General features: G+C 41.2%; 1 protein-coding gene across 1 annotated transcript in view; it reads left to right on the forward strand.

The window, feature by feature from the left end:
* The window catches only part of LOC120548925 (arf-GAP with SH3 domain, ANK repeat and PH domain-containing protein 2-like), a 36,864-nt gene that overhangs the window by 17,499 nt on the left and 3,936 nt on the right, over positions 1 to 15,429 (forward strand). Inside the window, exons 9-26 of the mRNA XM_039785431.1 lie at positions 25 to 33; positions 914 to 1,017; positions 1,621 to 1,690; positions 2,126 to 2,213; positions 4,001 to 4,049; positions 4,412 to 4,578; positions 7,830 to 7,963; positions 8,617 to 8,711; positions 9,301 to 9,490; positions 9,692 to 9,777; positions 10,115 to 10,230; positions 11,185 to 11,252; positions 11,353 to 11,460; positions 11,821 to 12,055; positions 12,983 to 13,135; positions 13,873 to 13,975; positions 14,449 to 14,504; positions 14,665 to 14,744. Of these exons, the coding sequence (XP_039641365.1) occupies positions 25 to 33; positions 914 to 1,017; positions 1,621 to 1,690; positions 2,126 to 2,213; positions 4,001 to 4,049; positions 4,412 to 4,578; positions 7,830 to 7,963; positions 8,617 to 8,711; positions 9,301 to 9,490; positions 9,692 to 9,777; positions 10,115 to 10,230; positions 11,185 to 11,252; positions 11,353 to 11,460; positions 11,821 to 12,055; positions 12,983 to 13,135; positions 13,873 to 13,975; positions 14,449 to 14,504; positions 14,665 to 14,744 (1,911 nt within the window). The remainder of the gene's footprint in view (positions 1 to 24; positions 34 to 913; positions 1,018 to 1,620; positions 1,691 to 2,125; positions 2,214 to 4,000; positions 4,050 to 4,411; positions 4,579 to 7,829; positions 7,964 to 8,616; positions 8,712 to 9,300; positions 9,491 to 9,691; positions 9,778 to 10,114; positions 10,231 to 11,184; positions 11,253 to 11,352; positions 11,461 to 11,820; positions 12,056 to 12,982; positions 13,136 to 13,872; positions 13,976 to 14,448; positions 14,505 to 14,664; positions 14,745 to 15,429) is intronic.

The raw sequence follows: 15,429 nt of genomic DNA on the forward strand, positions 1-15,429 counted from the left end.
TGCCTCCGTCTTTTGTGAAACAAGTCTAGGAGAGTAAGTGGATTTTATGAAGAAAAAAAACTAAATTCCTGTGGTTGTTTGCATCCTCTTTTCATTGTGGTGTTGCTTCAGTTGTAGTGTTAGATTAATAGTTTTTTTTATGCCCTTTTACAGCAGCATACAGTATGTTTTTGTTCAAATCTGTCATTGTCCTGTTTCAGTGCTTTGGTTCATTTTAGTTGTGCTTTTTATTTTAAATGACTTTTCAATGAGAAAAGCTTGAGCTGGAGCTTCATTCCTGTTGGCTGTGTGTGTCTGCGGATAACATCACACACCAATAAAGTCATTAAAGCCCCGTCAACGCCTGCCTTCAGGAGTCATCCTCTCTGTTTCCCGTGGTGTTTCCAGACTGGCAATGACATCACTCATACAAATCTCTGGCCTTTGTTTGGTTCTTTTTAACGGTTAGGTGTTAGATTGCAATCAAACCTGAATATCCAAAAGAAAAATCAACTTAAGTTTAGTCTTTATTAAGATTCAATCTGTTAAAACTGCATCCAGGCTTATAATCCAAATGTGATTTGTCTGAATGATCTTTTCAGAATGGCTTATGAGAGTAAAATGGCAGCGTTTTGCCACCTGTCATTGTAGATTCTGATTCATAAGAGGTGTAAAAGCTCCTCTTATTATGTTATCCCCATGTGTACAAAAGCATTCAGGCTCACGGCAGCAATCTTCTATTGTTGTTGATACTTCCAGATTCTCAGAGGAGCAGGAGACTCCGAAGCAGAGTGTAAATCTGAGCCATTTATCGCGTCAGTGATCAGTCACTTGACTGCAATTTGAATGTGCAAATCAAGCCTTTTATTTAGCCTTTTTTCTTATTTGTGTAAAAGCTCTGATTTCTTGTCTCTATTTGTTTGTGTTTTCCCAGGATTCACAGGTGCGGCAGAGCACCACCTACAGCCTGCACCAGCCGCAGGGTAACAAGGAGCACGGCACAGAGCGCAGCGGGTATCTTTACAAGAAAAGTGACGGGTGAGTTTATAAAAATAACTTTAAAAGATCAGTTGTGGTACTGTAGGTGAAGAAAATACTAGTGTGCTGTACATACTAGTTTTAGAAATGAAGATTTGAACCATGTACAATTATTTTCATTACAAACTTACCTGCTCATTACTTTTTCATTTAATCGATTCATTTAAGTCTATAAAATGTCACAAAATGGCTAAAAGTGCTAATCACAATTTTACAGAGCCCAAAATGATGGACTAAAATTTCTTGTTTTAACTGACCAACCATCCAAATCCCAAAGATGTTCAAGTTTACAATGATATAAAAGAGAGAAAAGCAGCAGATCCTCTCATTGGATATGATTGGTAATGATTTTGAAAAATTACTTAAACAATGAATCGACTACCAAAACTGTTGAAGATTCATTTTCTGTGGATCAACTCATCAATTAATCATCTAATTGTTTCAGCTGGAGAACACATGATGCAGCTTTTTGAATGTGCTGATCAGTCTGTGTGTCATAACTAATGCATGTTCTGTATTATAACTTGTGATCATAAATATTATATCATAAGTGTCTGCTCTTTAAGTTCAGAGTTCACAGTGTATGGGTCTTCTGTGTTCCAGGTTGAGAAAAGTGTGGCAGAAGAGAAAGTGCACAGCGAAGAACGGATACCTCACCATCTCACACGGCACAGTAAGTAGATTATGCAGCTTTTTTGACGCACGGACGTGATCTATGTGTTTGTTCTGGTTAAAACATGCGCACACATGTGAACAGACTTCCATAAATGCTTAATTTAGACACACACATTATCTTCACCCATTACCCATGAATATATTAACAGAAAGTAGCTGAGAGCCACAGTTCACAAGTTAACATTCTTCTCACATCGCTGCTTCTGCTGAGCCTCTTTTAACTCTATTTGTTCAATATAAAGATTTAGCTGTGGCCCGGTCAACTCCTCTCACTGATGCGGCTCATCTCACACGTAGCAGCTTATCAGATGTTTCATTTGGCAGCAGCAGTAGTCAGATATGGTTAAACACAACACTCTCACTCATTTATGTTGTTGTCATAACCCTCCCTCCCAACCTCCCTCTCTGTTCCTCGTCTCTCTCTCTCTGGTAGGCTAACCGGCCGCCGGCTAAACTCAACCTGCTCACCTGCCAGGTGAAACACAATCCTGAAGAGAAGAGAAGCTTCGACCTCATATCCCGTAAATTCAGCCCTCTCTCTTTGCCTTTTCATTTTATATGTGGCCTTCCTTACCTTTTTGTCTGTTCGCACCGTTTTCTCTTTTCTTAATCTTTAAACGTTTCATTACATTACATTACATGACATGTCATTTAGCTGACGCTTTTATCCAAAGCGACTTACAATTAAGTGCTTTCAACTGTGAAGGTTCAAACTCCAGACAACAAGTAGTAAGTGCAAGTACATTAGCTTTAAATAAGCAAAGCTACAAAGAGACATGAAAGTGCAGGTTCAAGAATTTTCTATTTAAATTTTTTTTTTTATCCGAGGTGTAGTCGGAAGAGATGTGTTTTTAGCCTTCGGCGGAAGATGTGTAGGCTTTCGGCCATCCTGATGTCGATGGGGAGCTCGTTCCACCATTTGGGAAGCAGGACAGTGAACAGTCGGAATTTTGTAGAGTGATTAGTTCTCCCTCGCTGTGAGGGGGCAGCAAGCAGTTTGGCTGATGCAGAGTGAAGTGAGCGGGTTGGGGTGTATGGTTTGACCATGTCCTGGATGTAAGCTGGGGCTGATCCGTTCGTGGCCCTGTATGTAAGTACTAGTGTCTTGAAGCGGATGTGGGCAGCAACTGGTAACCAGTGAAGAGAGCGGAGGAGCGGTGTGGTGTGAGAGAACTTGGGGAGGTTGAAGACAAGTCGAGCTGCTGCGTTCTGAATGAGCTGCAGGGGTCGGATGGCACATGCAGGCAGGCCAATCAGGAGGGAGCTGCAGTAGTCTAGACGTGGGATGACTAGAGCCTGAACCAGAACCTGAGCCGCCTTCTGCGTTAGAAGGGGACGTATCCTTCTGATGTTGTGCAGTATGTATCTACACGATCGTGTGGCTTCACTCAAATGCCTGATTTTAATTGACTCCATTCATCCAAACAGCAGCAGGCCAACATTTGTTGTACATCAGTGTGGTTTTTAAATTTTTTTTTTTTTCTATTTAGCAAGCTGCAGCAACGATAAGCTGATTTTTTTTTTTTTTCCAAATATACATTAACACATGCAGCACATCTCAATCTAGCATTTGGCCTTAATCTTAGAATGAAATAACGGCGAACAAAATTGACAAAAAATGAATCTGCAAACATTTTGGTTTTCAGTCTCTGAGAAATTATGATAGATATTTTTCCCTGTTGACATTAATCAAGAAAAATGTCTGCAAATTAATCAATCATGAAAATAATCTTTGACATTGTTTGTTTGTTTGTTATAGTCCAAAAATTAGTACATTTTTGTCAAATAAATTAAGTTAACAGCACTTGTGAAGCTGTACAGACTGCAGTTCATTACAGAATTTGTCTTTTCTGTGAGATGTAACCAATAATATTATTAAACAATTGGGCATTTCAGGCCTTTTTTATTACCAAGTTGACAGTAGAGAGATGACAGGAAATGAAGGGGACATAACCTGCAACAAACATTGCATTTCAGGGTCATTTAAGATGAGCCAGTTTTTCCATACAAAAGAGATCCTGGCATTGAGCTGGAGAGGTTAAGCTTCAGCCACTGGAGACACAACATGATTTAAGTTGCTTTGGATACAGTGGTGTAAAAATAGTACTCCCTTGTTATTAGGGAGTGATTCACATCTAAAGACTTGACACCCTCAGTCTGACCTGTCAGTAGGATACTTTAATGTCCTCTGTAGGGAGTCGCTCAGAGCTTTTCCCTCCATCTCCACTGCTCTTTGATTCATGTTCTCCTCTCTTTCCTCTACCATTTCTCTCTTCTGTTGTGTCATCCATTTCTTTTTTTGTTTCAGATGACAGAACGTATCACTTTCAGGCAGAGGATGACCAGGACTGTCAGATGTAAGTGCCTGTACCTTCCTGTTGGGGTGTGTGTGTGTTGTGTGTGTTGTGTGTGTTGAGTCTTGTTCCTAAGTGCATCCTGTTTACCACCTCAGCCACTTCCTACCTCACACCCAGTCAGACGCTTGGCCTTGTCTTTACCTCCTGACTAATAACTGCCTTTTACTCCTGTCTTCTCTCCCCTTTTAAACTCCCTCCTCCTTTTCTTCACATTTCTTTCTGCTTCGGCTGCTCCCATCCCCAACTCTCAACCTACTTTCTCCTCCTCCTCCCTCTATTTCTCCTTCTTCATTTGTCATTATTCTCATTTTCATCTGCCTGACTCACTTCTCCTATCTCCCCTCCTCTCCTCCCTCCTCCAGCTGGATTTCGGTGCTACAGAACAGTAAGGAGGAGGCATTGAATCAGGCCTTCAAAGGGGACCAGCATGTTGGCGAGAACAACATCGTGCAGGAGCTGACCAAGGCAATCCTGGGAGAGGTCAAGAGGATGACGGGAAATGACGTGTGCTGTGACTGCGGAGCACCCAGTGAGTGGCAAAGAGAGATAAATGATTGACAGCACAAAATCAAACCTTTTTAAATGACTGTAGATGATGACAAAAAGGATCAAACCAGTGGTTTTGTGTGTTTAAAGCTTATTAACTACAAGTCGCATATACTTATACATACATTATTACTGACCTTTTCCCAGAGAATGCCATACGTATTAGACTCATTTTCTTCCTTCCAGGCAACATTTAGTTATAATTTTAAACTTGCAACAACTTGCACAGACATGAATGTACCATTTCATTATTGTTTATATTTTATTGCTTTGTTCCTGTTACATGATCACTACATGATAATTCAGTAACGAGCAGAGACTGTTTGGGAAAACTCAAAGAACCCCACATATCCCATATTAACCTTTTTAATGCAACGAAATGGCCAAATGTATATTGTTTCTCATAACAACCATGTTTAACTGTCTATTTTAAAAACAAATTTGATTACTGACAACATAGTACTGTTTTTGGAGACCAATTAAATTGATTGTTATGAATTGAGATCCCTCGATTTCTCGGGATTTGAAATCTGCTCCCGGGAAAAATACCTGCAGGATTTTTAGCATGTGTGCATCTGTGTGTTCACATACTTAAAAGTATGTTCTTCTCCTAAACCTCATTAACACTATCATGGAACTGTTGTAGCTATATTCCAACCTTCAGATGCAGTAAGTATGATAACGCTACTGCCACAATTTGCGTCACTGTAATCTGCGGTTTTGCAGAGATGTCAGTAGTGATGATCTTTTTGTTGCCCACACTGGTTTGTGGTGAGGATTCTGTCCTTTGAGTTAACTGAATACCTGTAGCTATCACACAGCAGCTGGAAGGATATGTGCATTTCCAAATTGAGAGTGGTAACTTCATTGGTTATTTAAATCCCCCGACACCAGGACAGGATCAATGAGGATCTAACGGTAATTAACCACAGTTCTGTGGTTAAAATCAAGTTTCATTTATGGCGAAAAAAACTGGGAAAATAGTGAAATATTCTCTGGAAGTATTGACTTTAAAATAATTGGGAAATCCTTTAACTTTAGTCTTGGCTTCCCTACTTTGTAAGGACATAAAGCCAACAATATGTAGACTGCAATGGATTATTTGAAGCATGAATCTGAAATAAATAAACTAGGGCTGTCAAAATTAACGCGTTAATTTTTGCGTTAGTTTTTTAATATTTAACTCGTTAAAAAAAATTAACGAAATTAACGCAGCTGTGTTTGTTACTTCATGTGGCGGCTGAGAAACGTAATATGTCTCCATAAGAGCAGGCGGCGCTACTCTAGGAGGGATTTACCTGATGGAAGTAGTCCTACGGGCCAGTCAAGAGTTGAAACATGGACCAGTAAGATCCCAAAAGAGAAAAAAGATGATGTGTTAGAATCCAGAAATGAATGAGCACGGGCTATAAACGGGACCGAGTACTAGTTCCGACATGTTGTCTCGTCAGGAGAGATGCTCCACCGGTAAGCTGCTGTTTCTCTACATTGAGCTGCGGTTTAAGTTTGATTTGTCTCGACTGCTGTGCTGCCGATATGTACGTGCGCGATTTGTTTGCTTGATAACTGTTACGTTGGTCACGCTGATAAAACCTTATTTGCAGTCTGATGTTTAACGCTGTCGACTCGATAGTATCCGTGACTATATTCCAGTAAATGTTTGAAATTGGTGCGTCTCACTGTCACACAAGCTACTTCCTGGTTGCGGTGCTGGAAGGGAAATGTAGTCAATCGCTTTACATTGGTAATGGATTGCTGTGCACAGCGTCGCTATCTAAAACTACACTCACTGTTTTCACTTTAGGCCAACATACACCTTTGTGGTTTTGGGTTACTGGTTTAATGTGTAACATTGATATTGATATTGATATTGATGTGCATTTCTGTGTTTAGATATATGTGCTTTGCTTAGTCATTCAGATTAAACACTATGTATATTATAATATTTATGATATTAAGTACTGCCTAGATTGTAATTTATATTCTTCTCTCTCTCTCTCTCTCTCTCTCTCTCTCTCTCTCTCTCTCTATATATATATATAATATATATATATATATATATATATATATATATATATATATATACACACATTTGTATATTATTCAGAATATGGTATATTAGGTATGTGGCTAATATTGGGGGTGGTGACAAATATCTGCTCTCAAGTCGGACAGTTTCTAGCCATTTCAGCCGGCTTCCGCGGACTAAATAAGCCAAATTGTTGCTGCTGTTGTTCTGAAAGATATTAAACATTCTGAACTTAGCAGAACCTTTCCTTGTTTGTTTTCTCTTCATATTTGCAAAGTTAAGTGATTTAGCATTATTTAAATATCCATTACTACAAGCTTCAGTCTCAATTTAAAAACGCGATTAATCGCGATTAACTACAGCAAATTGTGCGATTAATTAGTTAATTTTTTTTAATCGATTGACAGCCCTAAAATAAACAGAAACTACTTGCTGCCTGGAAGGTAGGAAATCAGACTGAAAATGCATGGTATGCTTTGGGAAAGCAGTGATATATATGCATTGTTATGAGCTAATGGACTGGTATTATCTTGGTATGATAAGTCCTTGGCTCAGAAAATGCTGAAAGTCCTGCAGACTGGATATGGAGATGAAGAATAATGGAGAGATGTCAGAGTGAGGGGGCTGCTCCTTGGAGGAGTGCCCCGAGCAATTGGGGGTTTGGTGCCTTGCTCAAGAGCACCTTGGCAGTCCACACTCCGTACCTCCGGTTCCTAACCCAACTCCGCACGGACTGAGCTACTGCCACCCCCTTACTGGAGATATTCTGTCACAGCTTCAAAACGAAATCTCTTTTTCCTCAAATACACAAAGTTCACCTAATCATCCAATCCCATGAAATTTCCTCCTCCAGACATGTATATACTTTCACATACTGTGTATGGTATACACATACATAAGATCCACACATACCCTGAGTATCTAGGCCAGACTTGGTTACAGTACAGCTAGGTCATTTTCTTCTGAAATTGTGTGCTGTGAGATAGTAAAAAGCCCTTCAGGCAGCTATTACATTTCCAGAGCCCACAGCTTTCCACAAGGACACATCAAAGTTGGCTCACATGCTGCAGAAATTACTTTAACTTTAGTGGTTTTTGCCCAAGGACAGCGTGTCACCCATATTCTTTTCTCCCTCTTTTGCCTCATGTGTCGTTTACCTACTCTTCTCTCCATTCTCTTGACAATTTTCCTTTTTTCTTTCTCAGACCCGACGTGGCTGTCCACCAACCTGGGCATCCTCACCTGTATTGAATGTTCTGGGATCCACAGGGAGCTTGGAGTCCACTACTCCAGGATCCAGTCCCTCACTCTGGACGTGCTCAGCACCTCAGAGCTCTTGGTAAATAACTGTTGCCGTCCACCTTCTTGCTGAATCACTTGACATCCCCTGTTTTTGTCGCAATTTGAGTCACTCCATTGTATTGATTTTTCCGTGCGAATCTCTGTGGGGATTTTTAGGCGGGATAAAACTGGAGGAGAGGATGGGTGGGAGTAGATAGAGCGAGGAAGAAGTCGAGACAGGAAGGAAGGAGAGTAGCATCACCCCAGGCTTCATTCTCCTGTCCTCTCTCCTTCCAAGACCTCTGGAAGTCTCCACACTCAGAATAACTGAGATTTTTTATGGCTTTCCTAATCACGGTTTGGTGTAGAGATTTACCGCCTGTGGGACGGTCAGGATTAAATCCTTCCAGTCATGATTGCTTTCCTCAGTGTTAAGACGCCAGTTGTGTTAGCCACAATTGGGCGTTGTGCAGTTTATAGGGCTCCACGCACACAGTACTGCCTCCTGAGGTGTGAGTTGAACAGGCAAAGATGACAGCTTTTAAATTGATGCATGGTGGTGCAGATAATATCTAGAATAACTAGTTTTAATGTGTGTGTGTGTGTGTGTGTGTGTGTGTGTGTGTGTGTGTGTGTGTGTGTGTGTGTGTGTGTGTGTGTGTGTGTGTGTGTGTGTGTGTGTGTGTGTGTGTGTGTGTGTGTGCTCCACAGCTGGCCAAGAATGTGGGGAATGCAGGCTTTAATGAAATCATGGAGGCTTGTTTAAGTGCTGAAAATGTGGTGAAACCCAACCCAGCCAGTGACATGTAAGTCACCCCTCCAACATCTTTCCTCCACACTCTCCCCATCCCCTCCTCTCCCTGTACTCTAGCTCTCTCTCTTCTCACTTGTATCACATTACACTCTGCCACAGCCGATCAACAACTGTTGACACCATCACTGTGACATATTGACACATCTTAACCAGCATTGTACTGTCACCAGGTTTCCTGAATGTGATTAACTAGTGCTTAAAATTATAAATTTTCTCCTGCCTTTAGTAATGATTTATGTTTTAAAATGCATGCCTTTGTTCTCATGACTACAGGGAAATGGCATTTTTTCCTCAAACAAAAGAGTGCATTTAATAGGGAGGTTTAAAGTTGAGTAGTAGCATATGTACAATTGATATTGTCACCAAATTGGTAATATTTTCTCACAATTTGAAACAAAAATCCTGCTTTTCCTTGCACTTTAAACCTAATTATGAAACTTGATCAAGCACTGAAATGTTTTATGAACTAGTTATGACTAGTGGCTTTTGAGTGATTTTAATGCACAATTGCACCCATTCACATAAAGACCATAAATGATACAGCCGTAACTGAGCAGCTGCCGCTTCACATTTTTAACCAGGCAGGCGAGGAAAGACTTCATCACAGCCAAATACACAGAGAAACGTTTCGCTAGGAAGAAGTGTCCTGATGCGACGTCGCGGCTCCACACGTTGTGTGATGCAGTAAAGGCCCGGGACATCTTCTCGCTCATCCAGGTCTATGCCGAGGGAGTTGACCTCATGGAGCCTATACCTCTGGCCAACGGACACGTCAGTACACAAAATATTCAATCTGCGTGTGATGTCTGAAACTTTGAAACTTTACCCCAGTTGTTTTTCCACCATGAGTTTGACTTCTTACTCAACACAATCTGATGCATCCTTCTTGCTTTTTACCTCCATCCTCTACAAACACCTCACATTCCCAGGGGAATATGAAAACATGATGCACGTTTTATCTTTTTATTTCAGGAACAAGGGGAGACAGCCCTTCATCTCGCAGTCAGATTGGTGGATAGAACGTCTCTTCACATCGTCGACTTCCTCACGCAGAACAGGTAAACAAAGACAGAAAACCACAGAGGACAAAACATTTTTTCAATTAATTTCGGTTTGTTACTATATTTGAATGCAATATGCTGGATGGAGTTTTAACTTTCAATCATTACTGTGTAGCAAACATTGAATGCACCATTAAAAGACACCACTTGGCGGATTTATGTCTCTTAACACACCAAATTACAAAAAAACACAACACTCTAGACAGTCTAGTGAATATAGAAAACTATTTTTTGGGGGGGCTGGAAAGGAGAAACCAAGGATTTTATTAAAAAAATGTTATACTCCTGTGTTGGGATTTAAAGTGTTCCTCCCTCTGTCTGTGTCCCTCGTCAGTTTGAATTTGGATAAGCAGACGGCCAAAGGCAGCACAGCGCTGCACTACTGCTGCCTGACCGACAACAGCGAGTGTCTGAAACTGTTGCTGCGGGGGAAGGCCTCCATAGAGATCGGTAAGGAACCACAACAGCGAACAGCACAGCCGCGATGCATTCACTGACTGAGTAAAGAGATTCCTATAAACCATATACATATGAAAAAGGGCATAATGCGTATGTTCAATACTTTAAGTACATTTGGCTTTTAATACTTATGCACTTTTACTTAAGATTTAAAGTGCAGGGCTTTCGGCTCAGTGGTAGGGCGACTGTGGCTCAGTGATAGAGCGGTCGCCTGTCAATTGGTTGCCCCCGATGCTGCGCCATCGGAGTGTAAATGTGTGTGAATGTTTATCTGATGAGCAGGTGGCACCTTGTACGGCAGCCTCGGCCACAGTGTATGAATGTGTGTGAATGGATCCTGTACTATGTAAAAGCGCTTTGAGTAGTTGTTAAGACTAGAAAAGCGCTATATAAAAACAGTCCATTTACATTTTACTTGAAACCAAGCATTTTTACATGGCTGTAGTATTGCTTTTTACTTAGTAAGTACAAAGTTTAAACGATCTGCATACTTCTTTTACCACTGTCTCACACAAATGTTTTCTCTTGCTGCATCATCCTCTCTCTCTCTCTCACACACACACATACATACACACACACACACACACACACACACACACACACACACACACACACACACACACACTGACACACACACCCCTTGGTCCAAGTTTTTCAGGTTTACAGTAGTTCCCAGAGGTGCGGGCTCTGCCAACAGACCATGGCAACTCTTTCTCACAATACTAATCTTTCCACTCCACTGTGACATCAACAAAACAGCCAGATAATAGATACAGAGAGAAGGAGGACAGAGAGAAACCAGATAGTTGTTCAGTGTGGGAAACAGTCTAATTACACATTTCTCATGTCACAGTAAAATGGGAGGAAAGAAAATGGGCTGTGTTTGTGCTCATGCGGCATGTGGATACACTAGTGATTATATGTTGTTGTTGTTTTCCCTGCTAGCTAATGAGGCCGGGGAGACACCGCTGGATATCGCCCGGAGGCTCAAACACCTACAGTGCGAAGAGCTGGTGAGCTTACTATGTTTAGGCCTGGCTTATGCCTGCAAACACATTGCTTCCTAAAACCATGAGCTGTCAGTCATTTGTGTTTGCATGTGTGTGTGTATAGTTGAACCAAGCGCTGGCAGGGAAATTCAACGCCCACGTCCATGTTGAATATGAATGGTGCCTGCAGCATGAAGACTTGGATGAAAGTGACGAAGATCTGGATGAGAAGGTGAGAAACACGTTTGTAAGCAGGAGAAGAGTTAAAGTGCTCCACCTAAGCATAAATATTTTGTCTTCCAAAAATAGATAGTTACTGTAGTGACTGGTAAACAATTTGTTGATTCTTCATTTTAAAAGACCAAATATCACATTTGAAAGTGGGCAAAATTCAAAAACAATATATGAAAACAAGCCTAAGAAGAAAAGACAGAAAATGTCAAAAGTCTGTGTGACTGACATGTCCACTGTACAAAGTAAAAGCATACAGTGAAATGATAGAAATCTTATAAACCACTTCTGACCCATTACATTCTCACATAATGTAACTTTTGGCCCACACTGACCCTCTGACCTCTTGCTGCGCCTCCAGCCCAGCCCTCACCGCAGAGACGAGCGTCCGGTCAGCTGTTACACCCCGAGCAGTAACTCCCACATCCAGGCCAGTCTGGGCTCCGCGGGCCGCGACGCCATCGGCCTCGCCAAGGACAAGCAGCGTGCCTACATGCCCAACCTGGTCAACAACGAGACCTATGGCACCATCCTCAACACCAACTCGTCTCAGTCTGCCACCACCTCTGCTCCGCCCCTGCCCCCGAGAAACCTGGGTAAGCTCAGACACGGCAGCATCAGAACTTTAAGAATGGAAGGCAAATGTAGATGGAAGCATTTGTAGGCAAAATGCAGTATCCTCATTTTATGAATATGTTAAAGTTTACATCAATTTATAGAGGAAAAAGATCCAGCTAAACCTGATAACCTTTCTGACCTGAGTCTGACCTATTTGTCCGCCTCAGGGAAGCGATCTTTATAAAATATACCCTGGAGGAACAACCTGGTTTAGATCTACAGTAAGTGATGGCCTAGTCTCATTCGGCCCTGGTTTCCAAAGCCTTTGTTTTAATTACTATGCAGGTCTTAGTGACTTTTTGACCTGTTTCAACACCACAGATGTGTCTGGGTACTGAAGCAGGGAAAGGTCACGTTGGAGACGGATGGATGGGCAACTTTTGCAGAAAGTTGTTGACCTCTTTGCTATATGAAATTGGCCTTGTGCATTCAAATTATCTTAAATCTAAAGGGCAGGGCTACTGTTTATGTTGGAAATAAGCGTTTTGGGATACCAAATTCAATGTAATAAAAGATAACTTGATGGAAAGAAAATCTAAAACCTTTACTGATGAGAGTCTTTTATGTGTTGCTAAAGAAAAACCTCATCATAGCTTTACAGGCTAACCAACTTGTGACACGTACACCACAGTCGGTCTTTAATAACATTAGTGGCCGTCTGGAGCGCTGCCAACGGAGCGGAGGAGAAACAACCAGCTGTGTTGCCCACCTCGCCCCACCACAGCCCCGAGCCTCGGCATTCTGCACATTCCCTCTCCCCATTAACTGCCGCTTTCAATTACACTCAAATAGGCACAGCTTGACTTTTAAAGTGGACGCTCGTTCTGGCAAAGTGCAGTGCACTCTCTCTGTGTCTCTTTTTTTCATCTTAATAACCCTTCTCTCTCTCCGTCTCTCTGTCTCAGTCCAGTTATCCGGTCTTGCGGGGATTGGTCAGTCTTCAGCGTCCAGCAGCTGGAAGCCTGGTTCTTTAGACCTGGGTGGCCGACAGAGGTCGTCCTCAGACCCCCCCAACATGCACCCTCCTGTTCCCCCCATAAGACTCACTTCAACCGGAGGTATGGACCCCAGCAGATCCGTTCCTCCTTCTTAAACTAGACCATTGCTACAGTGAAGTCATATTAGTTTAAATAGTGTTTTAGATTCAAAGTAGTCTGTTTATGTCTGTGGAGCATAGTTCAGTGTTTACTGAAAACGTTACTGTGAGGAGGCATCCAAATGTTTCATTTTCATATTGGGCTGGGAGAGAAAAAAGCCCATAAGGGCTTATTGATTACATCTGCCTAAATAATATAAAAAAAAACAATATAATAAGTTTGTGTGTTTGTGATGCAAGTACCTGGACAATCTATCCATTTAATCAAAGTATTTGAATAGATTACTTACATTTTTCAGTTGAATAAAAAAAAAAGTAATATCATTTTTAAATCAATATATATGTTTTCGGATATAATCCAGATGATATGATTAAGGTGAAGAAAACAAAACTGAGGGGACTAGCAGCTTCAAAACCAGAGCTGTAACTAATGATTGCTGTCATTATTGATAATTCTATTTGAACTAATTAAAGAGGTGAATTAGTTGTGAATAAGTGATTAATCACAACTTAATTAATCATTGCAACTAGGACTACAGTTGAAAATTAGCCGACTGGCTAACACTGGCGTATTTACAGAAATGTTGATTAATGTGCATTGTCCTAATCAAAAAAAAAAAATAATATATATATATATATATATATAAACACACAGTGTCACTAAAACCTAGTGTGATAATTTCTTTTTTGGATGCCCAGGTCTTGGTCCTCCTGTGGCAAAGATGGAGGCCATGAGCATACAGTCCAAGTCGAGCCAGGGACCACCAGGGTCCAGAGCAGTGCCACCTAAATCCCCTGCAGGGTAAGGAGAAAAGGGAAGTGGTGAGGGGAGGGGGATGGCTAACACAATTTTTCAAGGTGTCTACAACTATAAATATAATGTTAACATGTTTAGCGTGTTTAATTTTGCAGTCAGTGCTCAGTGGTGCTTTTGCAGCTTAGCTACACAGGAAAACAATAGATGCATATCATTTACAACACATACACGGGAACATCGTGCTTTACCCCAGGGTTGTGCATCTTGCTGTTGAATGCTTGTAATGTGGTGTTTTTTTCCTAAGAGGAATGGCCCGACATGGCTGCTGTTTAGCCGCTTCATTAGCTTCCAGGCAATTCGCCCTTTTGTCTTTTTTGTCTTCCACAGGGCTGATCGTGCGGTTATAAATCTGTGACAGAGCTGTTGAGTCTTCGAGAGCTGGACACTTTTTTTTTAATTTGTGTCTTTATATGATTATTTCTTTGTTGATGTGAGTACATTTTTATTTTGTTTTACAGCAACGATAAAAGCTTCAACAGACCTCTAAATCGAACTACATCTATTGAAAGACCCGGTGAGTACACAGATAAGAGAGATAAAATATCAGTTTTGTTAGATCGGTTTCTGTCCAGTGTTCCAGAAAGTCACATTCACCGACCATTATGTCAGGTTCTGTTTCTTTTTGGAAACGTGGAATGTTTTGTTGTCGGTATAATTTCCTCTTCCTGTTCCAGCTAAGGAAGTGCCAGGATGCCCCCAGAACTCCATGGGTCAGTCTCTGCCTCCAGCCCCCACGCCAAGGAAGGCCTACCCAGTGAGTCCCCTATTCTTCCTGCTCATTATTATCCAGATATTGTTTATTTGTAAAGTGCTTAATCATTCATACCGTTGTACAGATCCTCTGGCTGCTGTTTTTCCAAGTCATGGTTTATTCCATTATTAGTGTTGTACAATCCCCTTCAGTGCCCTGCAGGTTGGAACTATTGTCTCAGTGTTTCCAGTCCAATGGAAAGAGCTTCTTCTCAGTTTTTGTAGAGAAGCTTTTTAGGTCCTTTTAGGGTTTTTAAGATGGAAGAATATTTACAGCTTTCTAGCCTGCAATTACAAATAACAATGACTTTTATGTTAGTTTGTCAGTCAATGGAGAATCCTAGGTTAAAGCAACTTTTTCTTTTCATTTTGTGCCTTTGTCTCAGAGCTTGTGCTGCACCAATAACATGTTATCACTGGATGAATCGGTGGTTTTCAAGGTCCTCTGTCCGCTACTTCCAGCTCAACCATTAGTCCATTGTACAATTTCAATCAAATTGAACTTTATTGTGCAAAGAGATTAATTCCTTCTGTCAGAGGTGCAAAAACTACACAGAAGCAGTACAAAATACAAAAAGTAAAACAGTAGAGACGAATCCTTAAGTCCATTTTATTTGTATAGCCCAAACCTACATGTAGCGTTACCTCCACACTCCACAAAAATTGCGGTGTTATTCTCATTATGTTGA

This window comes from Perca fluviatilis, chromosome 20, assembly GCF_010015445.1.
Source record: "Perca fluviatilis chromosome 20, GENO_Pfluv_1.0, whole genome shotgun sequence".
NCBI classification, from domain to species: Eukaryota; Metazoa; Chordata; class Actinopteri; order Perciformes; family Percidae; genus Perca; species Perca fluviatilis.